The sequence below is a fragment of the Gambusia affinis genome, linkage group LG01 (assembly GCF_019740435.1).
Source record: "Gambusia affinis linkage group LG01, SWU_Gaff_1.0, whole genome shotgun sequence".
In the NCBI taxonomy this organism is placed as follows: domain Eukaryota; kingdom Metazoa; phylum Chordata; class Actinopteri; order Cyprinodontiformes; family Poeciliidae; genus Gambusia; species Gambusia affinis.
Genome location: NC_057868.1, coordinates 14,966,683 through 14,993,216, shown reverse-complemented (window position 1 = coordinate 14,993,216; position 26,534 = coordinate 14,966,683). Strand labels below are relative to the sequence as shown.

The 26,534-nt window shown below is 40.3% G+C and overlaps 4 protein-coding genes and 2 non-coding genes across 7 annotated transcripts; 1 reads left to right on the top strand and 5 right to left on the bottom strand.

The window, feature by feature from the left end:
• Positions 1–18: 18 nt before the first annotated feature.
• Positions 19–9,227, bottom strand: LOC122846951 (renin binding protein). Its single transcript, XM_044144273.1, has 11 exons — positions 9,141–9,227; positions 7,567–7,672; positions 7,400–7,475; positions 7,233–7,308; positions 6,578–6,756; positions 5,716–5,940; positions 4,744–4,825; positions 4,045–4,220; positions 3,813–3,944; positions 2,089–2,176; positions 19–630 (listed from the first exon to the last, which is right to left on the bottom strand). Exons 2-11 carry the CDS (start codon positions 7,665–7,667, stop codon positions 557–559), a joined length of 1,209 nt encoding a protein of 402 aa, XP_044000208.1. The 5' UTR covers positions 7,668–7,672; positions 9,141–9,227; the 3' UTR covers positions 19–556.
• A 1,646-nt stretch (positions 9,228–10,873) lies between these two features.
• Positions 10,874–14,299, top strand: LOC122846868. The gene is made up of 4 exons (XM_044144148.1): positions 10,874–10,995; positions 11,073–11,123; positions 13,184–13,378; positions 13,520–14,299. The coding sequence occupies exons 1-4, from the start codon at positions 10,932–10,934 to the stop codon at positions 13,891–13,893; spliced, it is 684 nt and encodes a 227-aa protein (XP_044000083.1). The 5' UTR covers positions 10,874–10,931; the 3' UTR covers positions 13,894–14,299.
• A 106-nt stretch (positions 14,300–14,405) lies between these two features.
• Positions 14,406–18,783, bottom strand: dnase1l1 (deoxyribonuclease I-like 1). The gene is made up of 9 exons (XM_044144019.1): positions 18,640–18,783; positions 17,262–17,429; positions 16,588–16,676; positions 16,413–16,502; positions 16,215–16,327; positions 16,015–16,127; positions 15,768–15,925; positions 15,371–15,467; positions 14,406–15,118 (listed from the first exon to the last, which is right to left on the bottom strand). Exons 2-9 carry the CDS (start codon positions 17,418–17,420, stop codon positions 14,975–14,977), a joined length of 963 nt encoding a protein of 320 aa, XP_043999954.1. The 5' UTR covers positions 17,421–17,429; positions 18,640–18,783; the 3' UTR covers positions 14,406–14,974.
• Positions 18,784–20,692: 1,909 nt separating this feature from the next.
• Positions 20,693–24,658, bottom strand: rpl10 (ribosomal protein L10). 2 transcript variants are annotated; one of them, XM_044143818.1, is made up of 7 exons: positions 24,641–24,658; positions 24,485–24,516; positions 23,617–23,675; positions 22,524–22,631; positions 21,392–21,530; positions 21,147–21,309; positions 20,693–20,903 (listed from the first exon to the last, which is right to left on the bottom strand). In XM_044143818.1, the coding sequence occupies exons 2-7, from the start codon at positions 24,505–24,507 to the stop codon at positions 20,748–20,750; spliced, it is 648 nt and encodes a 215-aa protein (XP_043999753.1). In that variant the 5' UTR covers positions 24,508–24,516; positions 24,641–24,658; the 3' UTR covers positions 20,693–20,747. The 2 variants fall into 2 exon arrangements, with proteins under 2 accessions (XP_043999753.1, XP_043999826.1); XM_044143891.1 differs by lacking the exon at positions 24,641–24,658 and adding an exon at positions 24,611–24,637.
• Positions 20,972–21,104, bottom strand: LOC122840492. The gene has a single exon (XR_006372244.1). It is a non-coding gene; the product is annotated as a small nucleolar RNA SNORA70 (small nucleolar RNA).
• Positions 22,701–22,833, bottom strand: LOC122840500. Its single transcript, XR_006372245.1, has one exon. It is a non-coding gene; the product is annotated as a small nucleolar RNA SNORA70 (small nucleolar RNA).
• Positions 24,659–26,534: the final 1,876 nt, after the last annotated feature.

The following is a 26,534-nucleotide window of genomic DNA, read 5'->3' as shown; positions in this document are numbered from 1 at the left end:
ATCAATGAGCGGCTGGACAACACTGAAACGGGAGATTTTATTTTGTATTTTTTCAGATTGTAAAAGACACGTCAATCCATAACTGTCACTAAGATACAGGATGAAAAGGTTGTAAAGATAAAATCGTTTAAAGAACAAGGCACGTTTTAACAAAAAGGTTCAGTTTTGTGCGTTAATGGCTGCGTTTGATGGTGGAGGTCTACCTCGGGCTCTTCGACAGAGGTCATCCTTACATTCAAAAACAGCTTTGATTCTATAAAAAAAAAAAAAAAAAACACAGAGCAGCTGCAGGAGCGATACAAACAACAAATGTCCACTGTCTACCCGTCCATCATGGATGTGTTTAGAAGTGAGATTCGCCCAGCAACAAAGTACTAAAAGAATCTCACCCTAAATTCACAGTATAGATCATTTTTCTGTAGCTCTTTTTGATTTCAGACAGAAGTGAAAATATTGTGTAAATCAAATTTCTTTGTTTGTGTGTGTGTGCGAGTCAGAACTCTGGACTACAAGTCAGACGAGCTCCCCTTTAGTCTGAAGACTGATGTCTGAATATTCAGCCATGTTTTCCCAGCAGATCATCCAAGAGGCTCTCACACATGTACAGGCAGCGAGGGACGTGGAAGAAGCCTGGAGAAGAGACAACACACAGATAATAACGTGAAAGAAAATGTTCTTAAATGAACCAGTTTGGTTTTCTAGAATCAGAGATCCGGTTTGAAACAACATCACCCATACACTGGGCAACACAGAGAATGCATGGAGCGACCCACATCCCAGGGTAATCAAAAGTCCTGTGGGAGGAACGTGAGGCACCAGAAAGACAACCCGTACATGAAGAGGTAGAGGAAGCAAACTGCACACAGGAAGGCCTTGTTTGAAATTCCAGTTGCACCATTGAGTACATGCAGCCTCCTTTGCTGTTGTGTCAAATATACAGAACCGACTTCAGAATATCAGGCTATGACAAAACTTTGCTGGATTTCAAGCAATCAATCGATTTTATCTATAAAACACCCTTCATGCCTCCATCATGAAGGGTGTTTCTGTATTATGTGGAAACGCATAATACGGGAGATTTCTGATGAACTCATGCTGAACTGTTCAAGGCCACACAGAACATTCCTGAGCTCTGAGATGAACCAAAACTGTTTTGGAAAACGTGAATTTAATAGCAATGTGACTCTTTTATTACCTTACTTCCCTGGACTAGCAAAGGAAGTCATTGCTAAATTTCTTTTTGTTTAATTTCTTAATAAAATAATAATCAACATGCATTTTGACTCGTTCTTGGTTGACTCAGTATTTAACCTGAGGTAAGATTTATGCATTGCCTTAAGACACTTCTTATTTCTACTTTCAAAGGGAGCTGTGTTTTTATTTCTGTAAAAATGGTTGGGTTTCTATAGTGCAGTTTGTTCCTCCCTGTGAGTTCTTGTCCAACACAACAACATAAAATCAAACACGGTACATAATAATCTTGTATTTCTCTGCTTTCAGCACGACCCCCCCGTGTTTAGAGGCGACCTGTAATAAAATCAAAACGGGAGAAGATGGTGACAGGAAGTTGAAAAGCTTCTGCTGTGTTGTTGTGAGTAAAGACTGGGAGGCTCCGTGCCAGGAAACTCCTTGAAGAAACCTGTATGAAACGAGTTATAACAACCTTTCATTTCTCTGGATTAATACATTTTTTTAATTAAATTGAAGGGAATTGAAATAAAAACTGCCCCACTGATATATAATTAGTGTCTTTCATCCCACTGCTCTAACCTTTACTTCCAGTACAGAAACAGAAAACAGACTGACTAGAGTTTTACTCACCAAGTAACAGATTTACAATGCTCTCGGGTTATTGGGCTATAATTTGCCAGATCCATAACTACCACTAAGCAACTGTGATGCCAACTACCTGCACATTAATACAATCTTAAATAAAAGTGGCAGCAAACCCGAGCCCATGACTACTGTGTTCAATATATGTTCAGAATTACACTGTCTTGTCTGACTGATCTCTCGGTATTTTAAGCAGCACATGTGACTTTGAATGTCACGGGGTTTTCTGGAACTGTCGCAGGTTTTCTCTCTTACCCTTAAACGGTCCTCCTTTAAAATCCAACGCTACTTTCCCTTCTTGGGTCAGATAGCCAAACCACTCACCGCCCTCAGAGTCAGGAAACTGGACAAAGACAGAAACACCCCAGTGGATGGAGAGTCACAGAGTTTGTTGGACATTCAAAAGTCAATGTTTCAAAGCTGGTGCAGAGGTCGTAAGAAAAACCAAAGAACTGATTCACAATTAGAAGATAAGCTGCGATAGTTTCTACAGTTGTGGAGTTTAAAGGATTGGTTTTGGAATTTATCTGCTGACCCAACATGACTGGATAGTAAAGGTGAAAGAAAATCCCAATGTAGCAAAGGCTGTAGTATGCTATTGATGATCCTTACTCTTAGAACCATTGGGTACAATTAAGCTTCATACTTATCAGTATGCAGTTCGGGAGATCAGATTACAGTTTTCTGGCTGAAGTGTATTAATAAAACCATAAATATAATCATCCAAACTTGGTAACATAGAATGAGGCCTATAAGACTGTTGTAAAAAATATGATATTTTTGTATTATAGCCAGGATCAGCAGGATATTTTCTAAAGCCATATTGAACTGCAATAGACGTGGAATTTGTCTGTATGTTTAAATTAAGTTAAAAATATATTTCTGTACATAAATTAGAATAGGAACAATATCTCTTGTTCTCTAATGTGGGGAGTTCATAATCATATACAGTACAGACTGCACTGTATCTCTACAAGCACTGCTTATCAGCCACAATTAATTTCACTGGCCAACAAATCAGCTTGTTTATCTACTCCCTACAGCTAAATGTGTTATTTTCCAGTGCAACCACATGGCGGTGCTGTTCTCTCTCTATTATCTAGTCTTACTCTGATCTGTGAATACAGATCATTTGGTTTGGATTTGAGGTTTTTTTGTGTGCAAAATTGTGCAAAATTTAACAACAAGCAGCTAAAAAATGATGAATCTCTAATAAGAATTGATCAAACAGTTGTTTTTTTTCTGAACAGCATCCCAAATGATGATACACGATCCATAAAACTGCCTCCGACAATAAATATCAAAGTCTACATGGACCAGCCCTCTATCAAGAGACAGTTTTATTCCAGGATTTTTAGAGGACAAACTAGCTGCATCCTTACATGTTTTTACACAAAATGGATTAAAACAAGTGGAAGAAAAGGGAATCTAACGCAGAAAGCTGTTCAGATTCTACGTCTTCTACCTCACTGCTCTAAACAACACAAGACCACTGCAGATCCACAGCCCTATAGGCTTCAGCTGCTCATCTTAAATATTCCTGCATGTTGCAGTGTACAATTTGTTAGTATTTAGAAGACTTTATAAGAAGATCTGTTTTAGTTTGTTTTGTTTTTTAGTTCATTATTTGATGGTTTTTGTGAAGGTTTTATTTGGTGAGCTTCACTAGTTGTTTCCAAAGCTTAACAGTTGTGCTCTTGTCCTCATGTTAGCAAGAAGAAAATGTACATTAAAAATCGACATAAACCGTCTAACATCTAAGAATAAAAAAAAAAGAGTACACTTCAGATTCTTTAAAGTGGAAAAAAAAAAAATTATAAAAGTTTAGTGGGTCGTATCATCTAGAAATTCCTAATATGTAAAAGCCCACTTGGGTTCTAAAGATGGTGATAAAAGTTTTTTAGGTCTGATATGGCTTGCAGAATTAGAAATAAAAGGGTTTTGTTGTTGCAGATGCTTCGCCTGCAGGGTCCACTCACGTGGCTAAAGGTGTACTTGTAGACCCTGAAGAAGTTCTCCAGCAGCGCAGGGTTCTTGGTCTGACTGTAGGCCATGAGGAAGGCGACGAGCGCCTCGCTGTGAGGCCACCACAGCTTCATGCTCCACTCCAGCTGCTCACACAAACACAAGGTCCAATCTGGCGCCTTTACGGACACGGACCTTCATATGAAAGGCAAAGTGAAGCGGAGCAGTGTCTGCGCGCACACAGACCTGAGTGGGGCAGTGGCCATCCACGTCCAGGAAGTAGAAGAGGCCACCGTGGGCTTTATCCCAGCCACTCTCAAAGGGAAGCTCCACAAACTTTTCAATAGCCGTTCTCTGGATCTCCTTGTTATCGTTGTCGGCGGCATAGCACAGCAGGAACCAGCCTGCTTCCAGGGCGTGGCCTGAGTCAGCACACGAGACACAACAGAGGAAACCGCTGAGCAAGCAGCTGGGAACCAGGAAACGTATTTATTTCAAACTGACAAAAAGCAAAAACAGAAAAAAATCCCAGAACAAAACAAAACAAATGATCGTGCCCACTGCATGCAATGTTACATACGGTAATTTGTTTGAAAAGGAGCAGGTAGAAGACACAAGACCTTGTGATTTCCTGCCCCTCTCATACTTATCAACCAACAGACATCTCAGTCTCTCCACACCAAATAAACTCTTAAATTATTCCCACACTTTATGACACTTGGACCTCACATTCTCATCCATAAATGTGCAATCATTTATAAGTTTTAGTATCAACAATAGCATTTTTGGTCTTTGAGACACCCATCCTATGCAACATATTCCCAATAAGCTCCTTTTTGAACAGTTTTTAAAGCTGGTTTGTATTTGTACTTTATTTAAGTTCATCATTTAATCCATTCCGTAAATCGACGCCACACACTGATAGACAAAAACACTGAGAGTCACCTGGGTTCTGCAGCCGGCCCAGACATCCAGGCAGCTCTGCTCCGGTCGCAGACACGTTCTCTAGGATCGCTGTGCCGTCTCTCTGTGCCACATTACACACAATAGACCAACATAAGGCTTCAACCATATTCTAATCCAGAATTAATAATAATTAACCTAATGTAAAATAAAAAGCACACTCTGATGTGCAAAGTCACAAGGTCTTGTGTCCTCATTTCTTTTCCCAAGCAGCCAGATTTTATTGTCGTCTGTAAATCGTCAGGCTTTCTGCTGATCTTTCCTTTAACTCCAGCTGATTCCTCCCACTTTCAGTCTGGTCCTTGTATAAAACAACTTTTAGACAACACTTTTATTTATTTGTATTTTAAAGAAATGATTCTTGCTCATTCTTGCGAGACTTAACAGTCATATTATATATTTTATATTTATTTCCAAAGCAAATGATTCAGTACATATAACTCTTCATTTGTTATCTGACCAATAGACCTGAAGGTTTTACGCAAACCTCATTTATAAAGCAATTATGTATCTACCTGTAGCCATGATTTAGACCTGTACGTCTTCATAGATTAGACTAAGGAAAAAAAAAACTGAGGTCCAAAAAACAGTAAGTTATTTTAAAGTGCAAGAAAGCATAAATAGAAACAGCTTCGTTTGATTAAACATGAACAAATATTAAATTATCTCATTTATTTACACATTTATTTTTCCATTTGTGGTAAAGCAGTAATATAATCAAAACATGGATTAATCATCTAAATTTCTATGTGGCAAAAATTGAAGAAATGATAATAAATATTCTAAGATATTATGTTTTACTAAAGAGAGTAGATAAGCTTATAAAATTGTTTAAGACAGTAAATAAGATGCCGATTTAAACAAATAAACAAATTCTAAGACACAAGAATTAGCCTACATCTATATGTTAACTTTGAAATGCTTGCATGAAAAACCTGTTCACTGGACACACACCTGGATATGTTGACGAATCTCACTCACACACCAACTTCCCAGTTCAGCGTACTTCTTCCCCGTCTCCGGCCGGCCCTCGGACAGCTGCTGGACCAGGCACAGGAGCATCATGGAAACTGCCATGCTGTTAGTCGGAACGTCCCCTGGCAGCTGGGGCCTTCCCAGACCCGACGCGTCCTTCCGAACCCAGTAGATCAGCTGCTCCATCATCTGCTCGGCCTCCAGCTGAAACGCACCGCAGCGGGGCACACACACACACACACACACACACACACCCACGCACACACACTGTGTGAGAACCATGAGGAATGTGCCTCCGAATAAATGGTATTTGAAGGTGCCATATTGTTTTAACTACCTGAACATGACATCACCTGATAAAGCACTACAGTTACAGTAAACAAGTTAGCAAGTTTACATCAGCAGCAGGCGCGCCCTCTGGTGGCTTGAGGGAGCTAAGCAGCTGCTGACTGTGTGTGTCTGTGGGACTAATGGATCCACAGTTACCGGAATTATGATTCCGGAAGATTTTCATTTACAATTATTCTCAAACAACCACAAATGTTATTGCTGATTGGAAATGGGATGGGAGCTCTCAAAAGATAGCACAACAATGTAGAAGGCGTGCCAGTTTTTTTTTTTTTTTTTTTTTTAAGAAATTTTATTTAAAAAAAAGAAATATTGTTTATGCACTTCTCAGTTATTAATGGAAAAAATTTAATTAGCATAACAGCAGAATTTTTATTTATTTATTTTTTAACATTTCCTGTTATGTAAACAGCGGTGAACCATCATCTAGCTACGGACTTAGAAATTTAAGACAAAATGTAAATAAGTCAAAGTTAATCAGATTTATTCCTACCTGCATTTCCTTGTCGCCAGTGACCCTGCTCAGTTCGTCCATGGCCATTATATAGAAACACTCACTGAATATGGTCCTCTGAACTTTGACAGCTTTGCCGTCTCTTGTTAAGCAAAAGGCACATTTCCACTGATTTCCATTAGTGGACACACGTGCAAACTTTCTGAGGAACTCTCCCCCTACGAAGCAAACAGATCAGTGTGGTTTATGTTTTGACGCACCAAAAATCAAACGCCTTTTTCAACGCAACGCAAGCTAAATGAAAATTTATTGCATTGCAAACTAAATGCAATAAATGCACAAAGTGAATTAAAAACAGATTGGTTACGCTCCGACATTATCAGTGTTTTAAGAAAAGAGAACGTATGCTGTTGTTGACGTGAGAGCTTTGACAAAGGAAGCAATCTAATTCTGGTCAATAATTGGCTGAGGCACATGACAGATAACTGCTTACTGTCGGACTGTAAAATCCTACCAGCTCAGAGCAAACAAAACCTCTGCTCTGAACTAGACTGATCACAGACCCCGGCCCAAAACGGGACAAAAAGCTTCATCACACCAAGAGGTGTGTGTGTGTGTGTGTTTATCCTAACATCAGAACAAACTGCCAACTTTAGTTTTAATGTTTCAAATGTTTCAGGAGCCTCAAACTTGCCGGCCTTTGCTGCTTCCAGGATGTCAGGCCTGCGGAAGCGATCCATGCAACGATAGAGACGGCAGTACATCCACACCTAGAAAAAAAATGAATAAATCCAGATGTTAAGTCTGGAAGAAAGTTCAGTGACAGGAGAATATGTTGAAACATCCGTTGCAGAGACTGACCTGTCTTCCCTGCAGCCACACATACTTCAGCTCATCATAAACAGTACCGTCCCTCCCAATGCAGGTGAAGAAGCCTCTGAAACAGGAAGTAAGACACGTTTGTCGCAGAAACCATCACAGAAACCATCACCATGACCAGTAGTAGAGCAGATGTGTAGCTACGGTACCCATGTACTGTGTCGTGGGAATGTTTGAGCCAGAATTCCACGACGGCGTCCAGCTGCGCCCGGATGTGCTGCCGGCACTCTTCCAGCTTCCCAACAGACATGCTTCCTAACAAACAGCATGGCGAGATCAACAACCAGGACCAACTGCGTGCCGACTCTACAGCCGCAGCTGCGCTTCATTCATCATTCTACGTCTTTATCACATTCAGAAGAACAAAAGTGTGAAAATGGTCACTTCTGACTATTATAGTTTTTCTGTAGATGTCAATAAGTTTGAGCTGAATAAAAAAAAAAGAGGGGTGCACAGATTTATCGGCCAGCCGATTTCCTTAATTTTGGGAGATCGGTGATGGGCCGATTTTTACATGCAGCCGATCTTATCCACTGATCTTATCTAACTTGGCAAACGTGTAAGAATCAGCCTCGGTCCTCTTTTGCTCTCCGGTGAGAAAGGTTTGACTGACAGTCTGGCCCACCAAGTCATGTCTGCACGTTTACAATTAATAGTGACCCCACTGTTGCCAACTCAACAATTTTCTTGCTATATTGAGCAACAATTCAGACAAAAAAAAAATCGGTATCAGCCAAAATCGGAATCTGCAAGTTAATCCTTATAAAAGTTCGATAATTGGTGATCGACCAGAAAACTGTGATTTAAATCTAGGGTGCACCCCTAGATTTACCACATTTCCGCTTTCTCGCATTTAATTTTCCTCCATTTTCTTTCTTTAGTCACTTGAGTCTGAATCCTTTTAATGTTCGAATGATTCCAAGTTAGAATTAAAGGACTTGGCCAACAAAAATATTCACCTAATAAATATTTGGTTAATAAAAATTTAGTGAAAACGAGTAAGAGAGCTGTTTGATTTGTGTAAAATATAACCAACAGAGTAGCTTGACAGACATAATATTAGGTTTTGTCAATTCTTAGGAGCTGCAAGCTACAATCTCGGCTCTGCTTCTTCTCCCGTCTTCTTGTCTTGGTGCGTTTTCTCAAACGTTTAAGAATAACCAGCCATGATTCACAGCTCACAGGAGAAGCAGCCAAAACAAACATCTGTGCATTTTGCCTCCAAGTCCAACATCAGTGTCTGTCCCCAAAAATGCACTTCTAGAAGAGCAGTCAAATTCACTAGAAGAGCTGATGTTGTTGTAGCTAATATCTCAATGACACACAGTCACGCGCGTACGCACGCACGCACGAGCCAATTCAAATGACGCCTTCTAACCTAAAAACTGCTGACATCTTATTCCAGGTTTTGCTGAGCGCAGTTCCTGCATGCATGTTCATTCTAATGTTGTAGACTTATTACAACCTCCTAAAAGTGATGCTGTCAAAGATTACATGTTTTATTTATTCACCATCTTCAATTCTATTTTAAATGTAAAGTTTTAAGAATTAAAAACTGATCCCATATGGGATTTGAAGCCTAATGATAATCTGATCGCCGACTAGTGATTAAGCGCAAACAGAAAACTCTGCCTAATCCTAATCCCTCCTAGAGAATAAATAAGTGAGATGTTGGCTCTCTGTGTTTCTGCGAAACGCAGTTAGGATAAAGGACAGTTTTTACCTGCAGGTCCAGCAGCGGTCCGCCTGTCGGCTCTGGATCAGCTCCGCTACTTGTGTTGGTCACATGATGCAGCAGGAAGGGAAAATAAACAGCCAATCAGAGCCGAGCAGGTCCAACGGACTCCGGGGATTCAGAACTATTTACATTTAGTAAACTGAATGGTAGCAGCTCTTTACGGAGCTCAGAAGTTGTGTGTTCGTCATTAGTTTGTTTTAGACAACAACAATTACAAACTACCATGGACATCAGGGCGACTCCACAGCGCCCCCTGCTTATAATGATACTATATGCACAGAAGGACACTTCTGATCCATTTTGATGTCTGACTCCTATATTTTTGTCCCATTCCTGATATTATAGGTCAGGGATACTCAGCTGTAAATCTTAAAAGTCCACAAACACACTTTTCAGATTGTCCATTTATTATAAACAGTCAACCCACAAGTAAGAAGCTCTCATATTCAAAAGTTTCTGTTGTGGCTAAACAATAAACATATAAAAAATAAAATATTTTAAATTACATAGAAATTTACATTCTTATGAAAAGCCAAAAAAAGAGTAATATTGGATGCAATTCTTAGGTGAACTCTGGAATTTACCTTACCTATAAGACCCATTCTACTCAGAGAATTTATTGTAAATGAGAATTTGTTCTTCAACTCACCTGCTTAAATAATAAAATGAAAATAAAATAAAATGGACTCCCTTTGCTGTTTGTAATTGAGCAAAGGCCTCTTCAAAAAACCACTGGAGATTAACAAACTCCTCAGACATGCGTGAAAGAATGAAGGCAACACTCCATCTATGTTTTTGACGAGGGATGACATAACATGATGTAAAGCTCTGAAAAGTCGATTTTACATGATTCTACATGACTCCTTATTAGGCACATTGGTGTGCTGGTTCGAGGGGAAATAAATAAATTGGATAAATCAGCACTACATTGACAATGTATATATATATAGTTGTCCATCACCATTCGACAGAATGTTGATAGACAAATGTTTATAAGTCAGGTATTGTACAAAAAAAAATCACATTCTGTCTTTAACAAAAGAGTACAAGAAGGCACCGATGACTAAACAAGGGGTCAAAATAGGCATTACAATTAATAAAGCTGTGAATCAACCAATGAATCATGAAAAAAAAAACTATTATCTATTTTTTTTTTTTTAAAAATAGATAATAGATCATTCAGAATAAGAAAAACCATCTGATTAGTAAAAGTTCTCATTAGCTCATTAGTTTTATCTCTGATAAGGTGAATATAAATTCGGGGGATCTCTCAGATGTACTCAGTGCTTGCCTTTGACACACTGTACTCAGGGCTAACACAGATTACGCAGCAGGGCTCCTCCCTTCCTCTTCTGGGTCCCTCTGGGTGCAGCAATGAGTGATATGAATGAAAGCGGACAGTAACACATTCAGTCATGTGGCGACTCGTACGGAGATAATCAATATAACCACTGAATACCCGAGTTTCTAATCATGTCCTGTTGCTGTTGCTTCAGAGGAACTTTCTTGCCATTTACTCTCCAGGCTTCACCTGGCAGTGGCAGCATCAGGACTGATGGCTGGCAGCGTTCGGCCTTCCAGTGACGCAGTGACAGTGTGATTCTGATGTAACAGAGGAATCTCCTCATTTACAGGTTCTCTTCTTGAGTGTTGAAATAGAGTCTTTGAACTCTGTGTTGTCAGTGAAGACAGTGTTACTTAGTCTAGCAGACGTCAAGCTGCCTGCCATCTAGACGGGCGCTTTAATCAGAGTGACTTTATATTCTGTTTAGCACAATGGCAGGTACGTTTCGGGGGAACTGTCTGTGCGGCGTTGTCGGTGCAGGCGTGTGTATAGCAGGTAAGCTCTGTGAAGATCTTGGAAATAAATAACGGAGCAAGATCATGTACTGACAAGAACTCCTGTCTGGTGTTTAGGATGCGCCTTCCTCATTCTAGCTGCGTTCCCCGTTGTTCAGATTGCTTTGGGTAAGTCAGACATTATTTTATTTTCAAATTTGTACTTTGTGTTTGTTTCAAGCACATTTCTCCTGCCCTGGATGTATGTTTGTTTGTTTGGGGTTTTTTCCCCACCAGGGGGTCCTTTTTGTGGGCTCTAGTGTCCCTTTTTTCATAGTAGGCTGACAGGAAGGGGGGAAGGAGAGGGGGGCTGACATGCGGCAAGCGTCGTCGGGTCCGGGAATTGAACCCGCGACGGCCGCGTCGGGGACTGGGGGCCTCCAACTGGGGCGCGCTAACCTCTACGCCACCGGAGCACGCCCCATATTTTTTTGTTTTAAATCAACTTATTACTGATGGAAATGCCTGCATAATTCGTTATTCTTCGGGCATATCACTATTCATCACACCACCACCTTTCTGTTGCATCTAATCTGAAGTGACAAACAATGCCCGTTAAAATATTGCACTGGGAAGTGAACTCTTTACACAACCAAAGATTGTGTAAAGATCTTTGGTTGTAGATCATGTTGCTATGAAACATTACTCTCCATTCTTGCCAAGAAAAAAAAAATCACTTCATATATACTGGAATGCTTGAGTGGGCAGTACAGAGATTTTAGAGTTGTATTGTAAGAGTAAAACGTAAAAATATAACAGGCTTTTGCTATTTTCACAATGACTCCAAATAAAGCACATCGGTGTAAAGAAAGAAGAATCCTTCTTTTTTATGTATAATCATCATTGAAACCAAACAACATTAAATTAGAGCACATAAAACTATCCATTCGAGTGGTTTACTAGTTTATTTAATGATCCCCATTAGTCTCTACCATAGTAAACAATGCAGTTGGTTACAAATGGTTCTCTGTCAAATGAAAAGTCTTTAGACGTCAATATATGTGCTGCATCAACAAAAGCTCATAGCTTTTCAGGTTTAAGAGAGAAAATATCACATTTAAAGACCAGAAAGCTGAATCCTTTCAGGATTACTTGACGCTACAGAAACAGTCCTGGTCTGCAAACACAACATAGGAAGTGGAGGCCGACACTGAGATTTGTCCTGAATTACAAATACAATAGATGAGGTTTTGTTCTGAACCTTTATTTTTGTTGAAAATGCACATCATGCCGTTTGTGATATGAAGTACTTGACACTCATTTTCAGACAGAGTGACGCGCTGTTGTCGTATAAATCAGTGGTCCCCAACCACCGTGGACCAATTGGTACCGGGCCGCGCAAGAAATAATTAAATATGTCCGTTCTATGTATTGAGTATGGAGGAGCTTTTATTTTGAAAATCGTACACCGGATGCCGAGGTTTGAGTCATGCGCCAGCTCACAACGCGCGCACCCCCCCCCCCCCCGTTCGATCTTCACAACGCACGCACGAACACCCCCACCCCCCACCCCCCCACCCCGGTCCGCAGGACATTTACGAAGGCTTGGCCCGGTCCGCTGTACTAAAAAGGTTGGAGACCACTGGTATAAATGACAATGATCCAGAATAAAGATTTATCTTTGGATTTACTGTAGACTAAATTAAATCAGTTTTGGTACTCCTGATGACTTCATTTCCTACATCAGTCTTCAGCTGTGATTCAAACAGGAATCATTTGCTCCGAAACGCCCCCTGTTGTTAGGATGCTTCAGACTGAAGTGAAAGAAACGGACAGTAGGTGAAAGCGTGGCATGTTAGTGTTATCAAAACAATACTTGTTGGGAGCTTTTCCTGAGCAGTGGTTGCATTAATGCTCAGCATGTGTTTGTGAATGGACTTGAACATGATGTAATGGTGGAAAATATTTCTTTTGTAGCCAATTTTTCCATAAAATCCTCTGAAGCCACCAGTCGGTTTTGCAATCTTTGAAAGACTCCTCGATTAAGAGTTTCCATTTCAAAGCTGTTCTTGATCATCAGTTGCTTTCTACTCGGCCTGATTCTGTCAGTCATGCTGATATAATTTAGAGATGATTCTAAAAAATATAATTGAACTATTTCTACTTCCTATGCACAGTGTCACAGACTTAGACAAGTTCTTGACGGTTGTAGTTTACGATGAAATTTAACATCAGTATTTTTTTAACAGGTGCAGTTTACATACATGAGTGTCCAGCGGGACCAGTTGTTCCAGTTTACATGATGGTGTTTGGGATCTTGGGCCTGCTGATGATGGCCCTGTTCACCCTGCCGAAGCTCCTCTCTCCAGCAGCGCAGACTCACAGCGCCTGGGTCGTCTTCTTCACCATCCTGTTGCTCTTGTTTTTCGTCTGGCTTCTAGTCGGTCAGTCCCAGCTGAGAACCAATCTCCAGGCCTGTCCGTGATGCAGCGTTTTGTTTGATAGCAAACTATGTCCCGCTTCTTGCTAAGATGAACATGAATCAAATGTATGTTTGTCTGATAACTCTCTCTGCACCCTCACAGGCAGCTACCACGTTTATTCCATATATCCGCCCAACTATGAGAAGAACACCACAGGTTCCAACAGCTCCACCAGGAGGATCAGCGTTCCTGACCTCCTGACCTCAGAGAACCAGAGCCTTCACAGCCAGAACTACAGCCAGAACTTGTGGGAGATGATTCAAATCCTCAACAACACAAACACAAACCCGACTAGCGCCCAACAACAGCCACATCAAGTGGTGTCTGTGTCACCATACTGCAACAAGACCGTGTACTTGTTTGCTTTCTGGACCACTACACTGGTGCTAGTGATAGTGGGAAACACCCTGGTGCTCATCATCTGTCTATATGGGTTCATGAAATGCATAGATGTGTTTGTACAATATCTCTCCTGAACTGACTGCTGAAAGACAGATAGAGCCATTGCTCTGCAGAAGGGAAGAAGCAGAGAGACAGCTGTCCTGTATGGGATACTGAAACTGTCTTAAATCAATCAGTAAATCAGCACTGGGACATTATGGGCTGCCAGGAGCCTGTCCATTAGATGTTCACAAAACACAAGTTTTCACTGTGAAAACCTATGTTCTTTCAGTCACTATTTAGCTGTCTAAAGATTTTTTTAATATATAGAATTAGGACATAAAGCTCCACCAAACAAGTCACTGAGTTTAGTTCTTATTCTGGAGGCAAGTTCAGCTAGCTGTGAAAGGTTAAATGATCAAGCAGCTACTCTTTTGACTTGGCAAATTTCATTGTTGATCTAAAGTCTGAAGTTCCAAGATGGATAAAATTGACTGAAGTGCCCCCCTAATAAAAAAAAAATCTCTTTGACACCATTTTAAATACTTGTCTTTTAGGTTTTGTTCCATTAGTCATAAAATACTTTTATCCTGTTTAGTTGTGTCTGAATAAAAAAAAAAAAATTAAAAAAATCACTGCACTTTGAAGTCAAGTGGAGCCACAAAGATTAAGATCTTGTACTTTTATATTCAGATATAATCCCAGGGTTACTAGATAAATATAGTTTAATCACTCTGAAGGTGCTGAGGATTCATTGAAGAGAAAATTTATCCACAAAAAGTAGCTAAGAACATCCAACTTTTATTTACAGAACAGAAGTATTTTTGGTGCAAAAATTAAATAATATAAAAAAAAATAATATAGCCTATATTTATTTTATCTATATGGATAAAATGATGAAAGTGAAAAAAAATGGAGGAATTTTCAAACAGTGGAAAGTACATCGCCAAAGAAAAACGAGAGTTTAGAGAGAAACAAGAGAGAATAAAAACATGTATAATATTTCATTTTCTAGAACTACAAATCAAAAGGTTTTAAAGTTGAACTCAGGTTGAATGTGTTCAAAAAAATTTTCAAATACTGAATCAAGTACGCGATTCACTTTTATTTTTTAGCATATTTAATAAACCAGAGAGGTGAGGTATAAAAGATCTCAATACATTCGCTGTGCATTTGCTATGACAACACATGACAGATGATAAGGCAGAAACACTGAAACACAGTGAAGCTGCTTGTAAAGGAAGCGACTCCATTGAAGGATTTGGAACTGGTGACCTTCAGCAGGACCTCCACTGGGTAATGGTCGCTCACATTTAGCGCCTGAGTGAAAAAGAGGAGAAACAGAGCAAACGCCCATATTTTTTAAATTTGTGATGACGGAAACGTTTTAGTATAAAGGCTCTGCCTTTTTTGGCCTTTCAGTGAAGAGTCAGAACTTTCTATATACCACTCAAAACATTCTACTGTATATACAATCCATGCATAATCAAGACACATACATAGATTTGCTATTCTGTCTGTGTATGTAAAGCCAGGATGTTATATTTACATAAAAAAAAAAAACCTCCACACCTCATCTTCTGTTAGTCTGTACTCCTGTTGGAAGTTAAATGGCTGGGCTGAGGAAGGAACAACCGCTCCGTTAAACTTTTCTCCATGGACGACAATCCTGTTGGAAAATCATAAGTGGACAGAAGAGGAATGATCACATATGCTTTATAGTAAAATAGATTTTCTGTACACAAAATTAAATGTTTGCTAATCAATGTGGATTGTAAATTGTGCAGAATTTAAGCGAGCAGAAAAATCCACACAAAGCCAGATTGTGTCCAAACAGACGGATATATCATCATTCTAGTTGATATATAATAATGTTTTGTTTTTTCTGACCTTAAAAAACAAAACAAAACCAAGGGATTAGTTTTATCACGTGAGCAGATTAAACCTGCAGGATCACGCCGGAGCTCACCTGTCGTAGGAGCAGGACGTGCTGAGCTTCACGGTGGTGTCGGTGTCCTCTCCTATCAGCCAATGGAGGCTCCTGTCTGTTATCAGACGCACTTTGTCCCGGTTCTTCTTTGCCAGGTAACCACAGTCGGCGTTGAAGTCCCCGAGAAGCATCACGTTCTGCACGCGCAACATTCAGAATCACGCGAGGTTTATCGATTGCAGCAGGTTTAAAACGTCCTTCGGCAATGAGCGGCGTTAGCCTTTACCTCATTTCTCCACATCCTTCTTACGTTCTGCAGAACGTCATACAGGGCATCCAGCTCTTTAGTGGTGTTAGTCGGAGTGGTGTGTTGAGGGATGAGAACAAACTCCTGTATAGCTGGAAACAGGCAGACGGGAAAATAAGAAAAGATGGAGAAAAAAAAAGGTATACGGTAAAAAATGTCTAAAAAAAATACAAACTCACAGGTCTTTGGGGCTTTGAAGCGAACAACAAAAGGTTCTCTGGAGAAAGCATCTTCATCTCCTGGCATGTTATCTGGGTACTGATACCGACCAGTAACCTTCACAGTGTTGGTCCTACATGCATTCAGATGAAGGAAGGAGCGACGTTTCTGTTTAAGACAAGTTGTAGTACATTGGTGCATGAAGCAGCGCGGCTTACCTGTAGACGAACACGTACTGCTCCTGGTATGACTCCGTCCTGCCCAGCCTCTCACTGGCCAAAAGGTCATACTGGTTCCTCGTGTCATACCTGAACAACCAACAGATAAAGTAGACCCAACTATTATTACCAATATTATTAGGAAGAAAATAAGCCCGTCAGCCGGTTCACTAACCATCTGATCGTTTGAAGCAGCTTTGATACGGCTGTTCCTTTACGGTCTCTGACCTCCTGAAGCAAACACACGTCACAGCGAGTAATAATCTGAAATGGACGGGAAACAGCAGAGTTACAGAGTGGTGAGGACACCGACAGGCTGGATGCTGTCCATCGCCATGCCCTGCCACGTCACCCGTCAAACTCACACCGAAATATACCTACACTTAGCCTACTGACCTTGAAGCCGGTGTCAACAGGTTTTGACTATTTCCGTTATATGAGTTCAATTTTATTGCATATCACTTTCAATTGTGAAGTCAAGCTCAAATAGACGTCAAGATTCTTTGTGTTGAAAAATTATACAGCATCTAAGGCTGACACAGACCTTTGTTCGTCAAAGCTCTAAAAATGCTTCATGTTTGTCTGTGGAAACGTTTTTATAATAAATACATTTTCCATTTGAATCCAGTGAAATTTATAAAAGCAAACTGCTTCCAATTTAACTGGACCTCAATGTCCAGTTAAATTGATTGCTGCAAAACAGCAGCAATCACAACGAAAATGTAAAGATCAGTATTATCTTTTATTTTCAAGCACTTTAGATCTATGTGAAATGACATGACATAGGCACTTTGCGTAGAAACATTATGCCATCACAACAATATTGCAACAGCAAGACCAAGTCCTCACCCTGGCCAGAGTTATCATGACCTCGTCCTTGTTAGATTTGGATTCCCCGAAATGATGAAGGTTGAAGGCACAGATTCTGAACTCTGATCCTCCTCGAACAATAGCCACACCCAGCAGGAGGGACAGCAGGAGGGACAGCAGGAGGGACACGGACGACATAGCTTACAGCTGGAGACACAGCGTTTGGTTTACAAATGCATCATAACAAATAGAAACATGACCACATACTATCTCTGCTTTCAGGGTGTTTAGAAAAAGAGGGAAAGATGGACCATATTGACATTCTTACATATTATCTAGCAGCCTGACCCTACATGGGTAAGCAGGTACAGATGGATGTGAAATCCAACATGCGTCCAAACTTTTTGAGACTAAGATCTACTTTTTCTCTCACCAGCTGGTTGAGATCAACCTCAAACCAGAAGTTGGACGGGATTTTATTTCAATGTCATTGCGAATTTTAGCTCCTCACTTTCAACAGTGGACCTATAGAGGTTGAAAAAGGTTGTCATTTTGAAGAAAATCTCATCAACATAAATATTTCCACTACAGAAGACATGAAAATAAATAGCATGTTTGATAGAGGAAAAGCCTTTCAGACTCTGGGCTCAAAGCAAGATGCCAGAGAACACCAAACTAGTTCTATATATAATTATCGCAGTATTATTATTATTAGTATTCGCTTTTATTTTGCAATAATTCACTGCTTAGTGTTGGTCTGTTACATAAAACCACTGTGAACTTTAAGTTAGTGTTTGCAAAGTAAAACAAGAAGAGGAAAAGATGATATGAACAGTTTCGGAAGGTGCCGCCAGTGGATTTCTCCCAACCATAAATGAAGCCAACAATAGAAGTTCCTGTTGCTCTAGATAATATCTCAGGACTCGATCAAAACATACCATTAACACTCAACAGCTGGACTTAGAGTTACATTCTGTTTCCCAAAACAGGTCCAGTTAACTCTGGAGCATACACTGTATGGAATAGTGTGCGCGTGTGTGTGCGTGGGTGTGTGTGTGTGGGGGGGGCTTTTCTTAAAGAAAAACATCTCTATCGTCAGAATGTCATTCCTGTGAACTAGGTGAGTGGAACAGAGCCGCTCAAAGTTCTGTCACACATCAAAACAGACCTATAAATGTGTTTGCCTTCTCATCTTTCATGAAGGGGTTCTGTTGTGGACGCAAGTGTCCACAGCAGAACATATCTGACAGAACGTGAACTTTTCCTCCCTCCTGCTCTGTTTTCCAGTTGCAATCAGGAATGTTCTCCCAGGGATTCAGGGTTCTGGTAAATCACCAGGTTCTCCTGGAGGTTCCCCTGCCTCAAACTTCAGAAGAATGAAGATTTACTCAAAGCAAAGCAGCAGAACGTAACTTACCGGTGCTCGACTCGTTTTCTCTCCGTCTTCTCTCCGCTGAAACTCAAAACTGGGCCGCCTTCTTTATTTCCTGGGGGTGGGACTAAAACATGGTCCACATTTACAGCTGCTGCTGGTTATTTTTAGCTAGAGAACGGTCAAAGAAAACTCACTCACTATCTAATTAACTGACAGGATCCTGGTGAAACATGACAAGACAGAAAATACTGATTTGAATTTAGCTACTGGATCTTGCCAGACAGGCTTCATTTGCTTAGGTTCTACTTTTTATTTTAGGCATAAGAAAGTCACATTTCCTTGTTTCACTCCTCGTGACGCATATTCTGTAGACTCAAGTGTCCCTAAAAAATCAGAAGACTTTCTTTTTTGCTATATATACACATACAATTAAAAATTAGAAGCTGACATCATACATTATTATCTCGCTGTCTTTGGGGGGAATAGCCAGTGAGGCAGAGTCATTATCCACAGTGAAATGTCCTGCACTGATGTGGGCTGAAAGGTCACTCAGTGAGGAAGAAGCCTTTACTTTAACACAAACAAAGAAGGTAGACTGCAGATGCACATGGGGACAAACGTCTTCATTTCTGGAGACATGTCCTATGGTCTGATGAAACTAAAGTGGAACAGTTGACCTCTTCATAACTGCGAAGCATGGTGGCAGCATCATGTTGTGGGACTGTTTTGCTGCAGGAGGAACTGGTGCACTTCATAAAATAGATGGCATCACCAGGAATGAACATGAGAGTCTTACATGTCAACAGAGTCTCCGGCTGAGCCCTGGATCTATGAGGCTCCAGTCATCACAGACCCAACCGCTTTTAGAACCGAACTTGGTTGAAACTCTCTTACTACTTCCTCTCTGACCTGAGCTGCTGTGTTTTTATGACGCTGTTTGTTCACAGCAAACCTCTGAGTCCAGGAGTACATCTGGAGCTGTGCTGATATTATGACAAACAGATGGACTCTACTAACGTCTGAAGGCAACTCAAGATAGCAATAATAATAATTATATATATATATATATATATATATATATATATATATATATATATATATATATATATATATATATATATATATATATATATATATATATATATATATATATATATATAGATCAGCAGCACAAATCAACCTGATCTGATTTGTCACCACTGATTGGCTTCTTTACGATTGAAAAGATCTTCAGTTTCTAGAAAGGAATAAAATGAAGAAATGTAAACTAGATCCTGTGATGGAAAGAAAAACATTTTTATTTAAATTAATCAACATTTTATATATTTATTATCTTAACGTAGCAAAGATTTTTGTTATTTACTATATTACATTTTGAATGCTTAAAACCATCCCATCTTATTCTACCTTGTAATATATGGTGGAGGCATATTTGGACTTCTAGATGATCAATTTTCATGTTTTTAAAGGCATCTTTAAAAAAAACCAACTACCTTCAACAAGCTAGAGGAAAATGTGAAGTATAAAGCCTTCATTCAGTGACTTCCTTAAAAGATATTACTTCTCCAATGCAAAAACAGAAATACTTCTCAAAACTTTTGTAACCTCACCATAAGTTGCTTCACAAAACCACGACAATGAAGCAAGTGCAAAAAGAATTTACTGAAATTTCACAACAAAAAATGGAACTAGTAGTTTTCTGATTCCCACTGCAGTTTCTACTCTTGTTCACTGGGTTCCAGTTGAGCCTTGAGGAAAAAGATCCTCCGTTAGGCTGTGGACGCTAGAAACATTTGAGTTCCTGTAAAAGCAGCTCATCTTTGAGATGGCTACTGCTTTAATGTAGATTCTGATCTAGAATATCTGCGCAGCAGCATTTTACTCTGCTCTGGACAACCTGTCTCTCTTTACATTGATAATTTTTATACAATATTGTGTGAGATCTGGTGTATTTATGTATACACAGTTGAATATTTCAACTGAGCAAGGCACAAGTTAACAAGATTAACTAGTTTGGTTTCATTTGCACCAGTGAAATCTGTTCAATAATTCTGGATTTCGCTTTAGAAATACAAAAAAATAACTGCAACATTCATTTTATAGTCAAATCCATTTATTGGTTTCCGGCGCACAGGAAGTGTGCAGGAGGATTAATTGGCATGAAGGGACTTCCAGTGGGACAGGGGCCCTCTGCTGGGGATGTACTTGACCCCGCAGCCGTCAGGGATCAGGCGTTTCTCGGCCATCATGTCATCAAAGTCGCAGGCGTTGAACTTGGTGAAGCCGTACTTCTTGGAAATGTGGATCTGCAGATCAGAGTGACGATGTGTTATTACAGCTCAATGGCGAAATTAGGCAGTAAAAACGACGACGTGTTTGTCTCAGTGGTCCCTTAAAGCACTCAGCACCTCCCAGCTGAGGACATACACAACCAGAGAGTTGCTGTCTGCAGCCTTTGCACACCAGAACCACACAGCAGAGGAACTGGTCGGCTTAATAAGCTGCAGAGTACAATTTTTCTCCTGATTCCAGTTTTTTTTTCTATTTACCTTTTGGCGTCCAGGGAACTTGAACTTGGCTCTGCGCAGAGCCTCCACCACATGCTCCTTGTTCTGAGCCTTGGTCCTCACAGACATGATGACCTGGCCGATGTGAACCCGGGCCACGGTGCCCTGCGGTTTACCGAACGCACCACGCATTCCGGTCTGGAGCCTGGGAACAACAGCAACCGTCAGACTGGAATCCTCCACACACTGAGCACAAATAAAGTGTGTGTGTGTGTGTGTGAGATTACCTATCAGCTCCGGCGCAGGACAACATTTTGTTGATGCGGATGACGTGGAAGGGATGCAGGCGCATGCGGATGTGGAAGCCATCTTTACCGCAGGTCTTCACCATGTACTTGTTAGCACAGATACGAGCCGCCTCCAGAGCTAGAGGACAGGACAGGATGGTTAATGGGCTGGGGCGCCATGACGACCAATTGGAAGTCCTATTGGATGGCTGTTTCAATGGAGGGGCGATGTTCTACAACGTATACCCAGACAGGACCTGTATCTTAAATATAGTTCACTGAAACATTTCAGACACTGAAGAGAAGTTCTGCATATCTCCATCGATGTTTCCACATATGCAACTTTCACTATTAGTGGTCTGATGACAAGCTGATCAGGTTTGTAGGAATGCCACCCTGAGCCTTTAAAAGGCAGAAGCAGGTCTGGATTCAGAAGGTTTCTCAGTGGGTTGGAGGAACTAAAATGAAGCTTGAGGTTGTAAACTAACAGGCTGATTAACTTCAGTTCTGATGAAACTTACACTGAATCATTCTGCACTGACTACAGATCCAATTGTTCAACATTTGTCTCCAAACCCATTTGCCTTCCTTCACTTTCATCATCAGCATCTTGAGGAAAAAAACAAACTATTTTTACATTAAATTCCAAAGACACGAGACATTCACCACAAATTCACAGCTCAACCTAAAACCAGTTCTTAAATGGAGTAAATATTTTAGCTTGATCCACTTTTAGCAGCTTTAGTATAAAAAATAACCTCAATTAGTCTTTTATTTTAGCTTGCAGTCATTGGACCGTGGCTCCTTCTGAATGAGTCAAACGACTTCACTGACATCTCCAGCATCCCCAGAATATTCCACGTTTAACTTTAAAAACTCATCCCAACACATCAATCATTTACACACTTGATGACATCCCAGGAGGACGTTTTGTCAGGTTTTGCTGGAACAAACCAGGAGGTTGACCTCTGAGGTCGAGAGCTGGCTAATGAAACAACTCTGCTCTGAACAAAACAGACTTAAGTGCTACACTGTAGAATTATACTTATATTTGGTACCAATGCTGTCATTTAAAAAATAAAATAAAATAAAAAAAAAACTTTATCAGGAGAAACTACAAGAACATTCTTACCTTCCGAGGACAGCTGCTCATACTCATCAGACACCATGTGGGCGCAGAGAGGAAACTCGTCCACCTTGGCCTTCTTCCTGCCCAGGTCAAAGATCCTGATCTTAGGATCTGCAAAAACAGAGAAAAGAAAATGAAGAGCAGATCTGGGGGCGAGCTGATTTTCTCCACACAGGACAGAACTGTCTCAGTGGTCCCTTAAAGCACTCAGCACCTCCCAGCTGAGGACATACACAACCAGAGAGTCGCTGTCTGCAGCCTTTGCACACCAGAACCACACAGCAGAGGAACTGGTCGGCTTAATAAGCTGCAGAACCAGCAGTGGAACGCATAGCGGTGCCACTGCAAACTGATTCTAAGGATTTCTGCACAACCAACTCTGATTTAGGCAATGTTTATGGGATTCAGACACTGCCTTCACATTTCCATCCATATTCTATCTAGTGTGTGATAAATTTGCTCCATATGAAGGATACAAATATTCCTTCAAAGGATTCCTATTACGTGCCTAGCAAGATAGAAATTTAGGAAAACTGAGAAGCTAATCAGACATCTTTAAATGAAGAACTTCCTGATTTAACCTGATCAAGTTTGCTCCACACTGAGCAGAAGGTAGCTGCTACTCCCTGAAACACAACTAACTGGTTGAGTAGCTATAATCTAGGTTTTAGTCTAAAAATCAAGACTTTCCTTTATTAAGGAAAACCACTCTTTGTCTTCTCAGTTTACGTAAAGCTAATTCTTTTAGCTGAAACTATTAGCATCTTCTCAGTCATTTAACTCAACCTAGTGAAAACCTATCAGTTCTACATAAAGGACTTAAAATGTTAATGACATCACAACATGTTTAAAAACTGGACGGTTAACATGAAAAGCAAAGGAGAACTTGATAAACATCAAGATATTTCAGATGAATGCCGAGGTTCTCCTGGAGAGAACCTCAGTCATGGAGAACGCTCATTAGCATGGAGCATTCTGCTAATGATACAGAACGGTTCTTAGATGAAAACAGTGAAGAGAAGGTTTAAGGCAGAGCAGCAGTCACTTAGCAGGTCCTGAAATATTCCAAAGAGGAACATTAAATGTTCGTTCTCACCAGGAACACCCCTGCAGAAGCGAGACTTGGGGTAAGGCTTGTTCTTGCAGTAGCGGTAGCTGGAAGAGAGGGAACAGGTTTCTCATCAGACCTACTGTATCAGTTCAAACATATTCATTTTACTTTGAGCAGCCGAGGTTGTTCAAGAGGAGAATGTCAACAGAGATAAAAAAAGAAAATCCACACAAACTAGACAGGACTTGTTTTAGTATTAGCTAAAATATATCTTTTTAAATCCATCCCTAACAAGTCATTCACTTGTACAACTGATGTGGATTAATACTATTAATGTTAATGAAACTAAACATCTGGAGGATCATACACACAAACATTTTCCCAGAATGTTGGCTCTGAAAATAAAAATTAGGTTGAACTGGCCTGAATAAACTGAAAATCCGTAACCAACCTGATTCATTTACTTTAAGTCAACATTTGCTTGGGAAGTTAGGTTTAGGAAGGCAAATTATAGTTTTCTCATAAAAAATAAATCAGAACATCTCAACCACAGCAATAAATGTTGAGTCAACTGATAAAATGTAGCTTCACAAACCGCATTTACCAACAAATACATGAACCTTAGTTTGGCTTCAGTGCTAATGCTAGTATACTGATAGCTAACGTTGGCTCAAGCTAACACTACAATTTAATATAATGAACGAAAGCATTAAAGTGACTCAGACGGGCGCCAAATGTCCCAAAAAGCTTTCAGAAGGCGTTCAGTATTTTATTTCTGCACTAGTAGCGTGTACCGAGGCCTACCGGTGCCCGGCTCCGTGCACATGGAGCGGACTCGAGAGCAGCTGCCATTTTCCTCCGACTGACACTAAAATCGGCCTGACGCAAGAGAAAAAACCCCACAAGGACTTACCAGCGAGCAGGTCGGCGGCCCATGGTTACAATCTGTGAAATAGTAAATAAAATCAAATTACTTCGGTTTAATCCAAGTTAACTTTAGAGATAAATAACTTTAAAATGTGTTTTTAAACGAGCAGACCCAGAAAACGCGCTGCCACCACGCACTCACCTAATGGAGGAAAGGAAGGAGAACCTACTTCCGCTGCGTCATGAGGACGGAGGTCAGACGGGGAGGATTTAAAAATATATATGTATATTAACAAGATAATTTTTGTAGTAATGTGTTTCTTGGCATAAATGTATTGTAAATAACAGATTAATATACATTTTTATTTAAATAACCCCGTAAATGTATAAAATAGAATGCTGGGAAATGTAGTTTTTCAGTGGACGGTTCCATGTAGCTTCTTAAAGGGCCCTTGTCACATCAATTTGGTATTTGGCAATTTGGCATCTTTTACCAAATATTGTTTTCTACTCTTACCTAAGTAAATTCTTGGATGTCTACTTCTTATTTTGAATTCACTAACTTTTTTGGAGTAGCACTATTCACACTTGAGTACACTTTTAGAGTACTGATTGTTCCTGTTTTTGGAAATGGGTCTGTTGAGGTTTGTACAATTGAGCTACACTATTGATTGAGTGTGAAGTGTGACTCTTACAAAGGCAGAAGGAGAAAGAAAAGCAACACATTTAAAATGATGGACAAATATGCAGCATAAAAATGGAGGGTAATCTTAGCAGAGAATGGGCAATGTAGAATTAGAAATAGATTTGCCAAAGGCAGTTCTGCAAACCTAATTAACTCTGACCGAGTTATCATGACTGTTTGACCTAGACTCTGTCCTGGACAAGGTCAGAACTAATCTGTTTAAACGTGTGTCTCTATGAAGACACTAAACAGCTATTGCTTCCAATAATTCTTCACTTTTAAATTTTACACATGTAAAAAGTACTCCATACTTCAGTGCCTTCTGAAATTCCTATCACCCATGCTAGGTGCCTGTTCTCTGAGTTGTTTTTCCCCTGTCATCAGGAGTTTTGTCTGGATCCATGTGTCCTTAAAAGTCCCTTGAATTTGGCAATTTATTGTTAATATGTGTTTTATGAATACACTAAATTAAACAGAATAATAAATGTCTTACTAACTCAGGGATAAAACATTTAGACCGTCGATCATGGCAGTGTAAATAAAAGCATCATCCACTGGCCGTATTAGAGTTTAATGGTTCTAAGCAGTGCTTCTCAAATGTTCCCAGTAGGGGGCAGCATTGAACCAGATATAAAAACCAGATATGTCGTTGGCTGCTGCTTCAGTAATTCCTAAAAGGGAGCAATGAGCTCACATCCTTCACGTCCAGTAAATGAAAAGCAAATGCTTTTTAGAAATGTGAGGAATCATTTGCTTCTCATTTTAAAAATGTCTCTGACATCATCCTAACACACAATGACTACGCGTCCTACAGCTGAAGGATTTGTCTCATCATTTTTAGGGTCTTTTCATGTCTTTGGACTTTTGCTCCTGTCAGCAGAAGTTGATAAGAGCAGGGCGACGCAGGGCAACTTGTGAGAGGCTCAAACCCAAAGCAGATTGCTCAGTCAGGAGAGGAGTCTGAACTTTGACCTCGATTCCTGCGCAGCATCATGTGAAGGTCAGCTGTCAGCTCCTTATCTTCTCTGCCCTGCTGTTTTGACTGAGTCTCCACAAATCCTCTCCTGTCTCAGGGCCCTGAAGGCCAGCAATGACGGCGACACGATGGGACAAGAACAGGGACCAAAAAAGGTCAGAGCACATTGGTGACGGAGACGCTCTGATAGTCATACACACTAAGACATGAAGTAGAACAGAAAGAGGGTTTTTGACACAGGGCTTAAAAGCAAGGTCATTTATTTCCATTTAGATGCACAGCATGGAAGAGACTTTAAAGTGTTAAACGGTGTGGGAAAAACTTGTCGTTTATTTAAAAAAGTCCTCTTGTGTGTCTCGAGTTTACAAACATACCAAGACCTGACCTTTAATCCGACTGACCCACGCGACGTCACGCTCTTCAGAAAGCGGCATA

Excerpts from the sequence above, each read along its gene's own strand:
- LOC122846951 (XM_044144273.1), bottom strand. The coding sequence starts at position 7,667 with ATGTCTGTTGGGAAGCTGGAAGAGTGCCGGCAGCACATCCGGGCGCAG. Across the intron at positions 7,476-7,566 it reads TCCCACGACACAGTACATGG|AGGCTTCTTCACCTGCATTG; the intron begins GTACCGTAGCTA and ends TTCCTGTTTCAG. Across the intron at positions 4,221-4,743 it reads GGGCCGGCTGCAGAACCCAG|GCCACGCCCTGGAAGCAGGC; the intron begins GTGACTCTCAGT and ends GTGCTGACTCAG.
- rpl10 (XM_044143818.1), bottom strand. The coding sequence starts at position 24,507 with ATGGGCCGCCGACCTGCTCGCTG. Across the intron at positions 22,632-23,616 it reads CTTCTGCAGGGGTGTTCCTG|ATCCTAAGATCAGGATCTTT; the intron begins GTGAGAACGAAC and ends CTGTTTTTGCAG. Across the intron at positions 21,310-21,391 it reads TCCTGCGCCGGAGCTGATAG|GCTCCAGACCGGAATGCGTG; the intron begins GTAATCTCACAC and ends TGTTGTTCCCAG.
- dnase1l1 (XM_044144019.1), bottom strand. The coding sequence starts at position 17,420 with ATGTCGTCCGTGTCCCTCCTGCTGTCCCTCCTGCTGTCCCTCCTGCTG. Across the intron at positions 16,128-16,214 it reads CTTCAAAGCCCCAAAGACCT|CTATACAGGAGTTTGTTCTC; the intron begins GTGAGTTTGTAT and ends GCCTGTTTCCAG. Across the intron at positions 15,468-15,767 it reads ACGTCCTGCTCCTACGACAG|GATTGTCGTCCATGGAGAAA; the intron begins GTGAGCTCCGGC and ends ATTTTCCAACAG.
- LOC122846868 (XM_044144148.1), top strand. The coding sequence starts at position 10,932 with ATGGCAGGTACGTTTCGGGGGAACTGTCTGTGCGGCGTTGTCGGTGCA. Across the intron at positions 10,996-11,072 it reads TGCAGGCGTGTGTATAGCAG|GATGCGCCTTCCTCATTCTA; the intron begins GTAAGCTCTGTG and ends TCTGGTGTTTAG. Across the intron at positions 13,379-13,519 it reads TTTCGTCTGGCTTCTAGTCG|GCAGCTACCACGTTTATTCC; the intron begins GTCAGTCCCAGC and ends GCACCCTCACAG.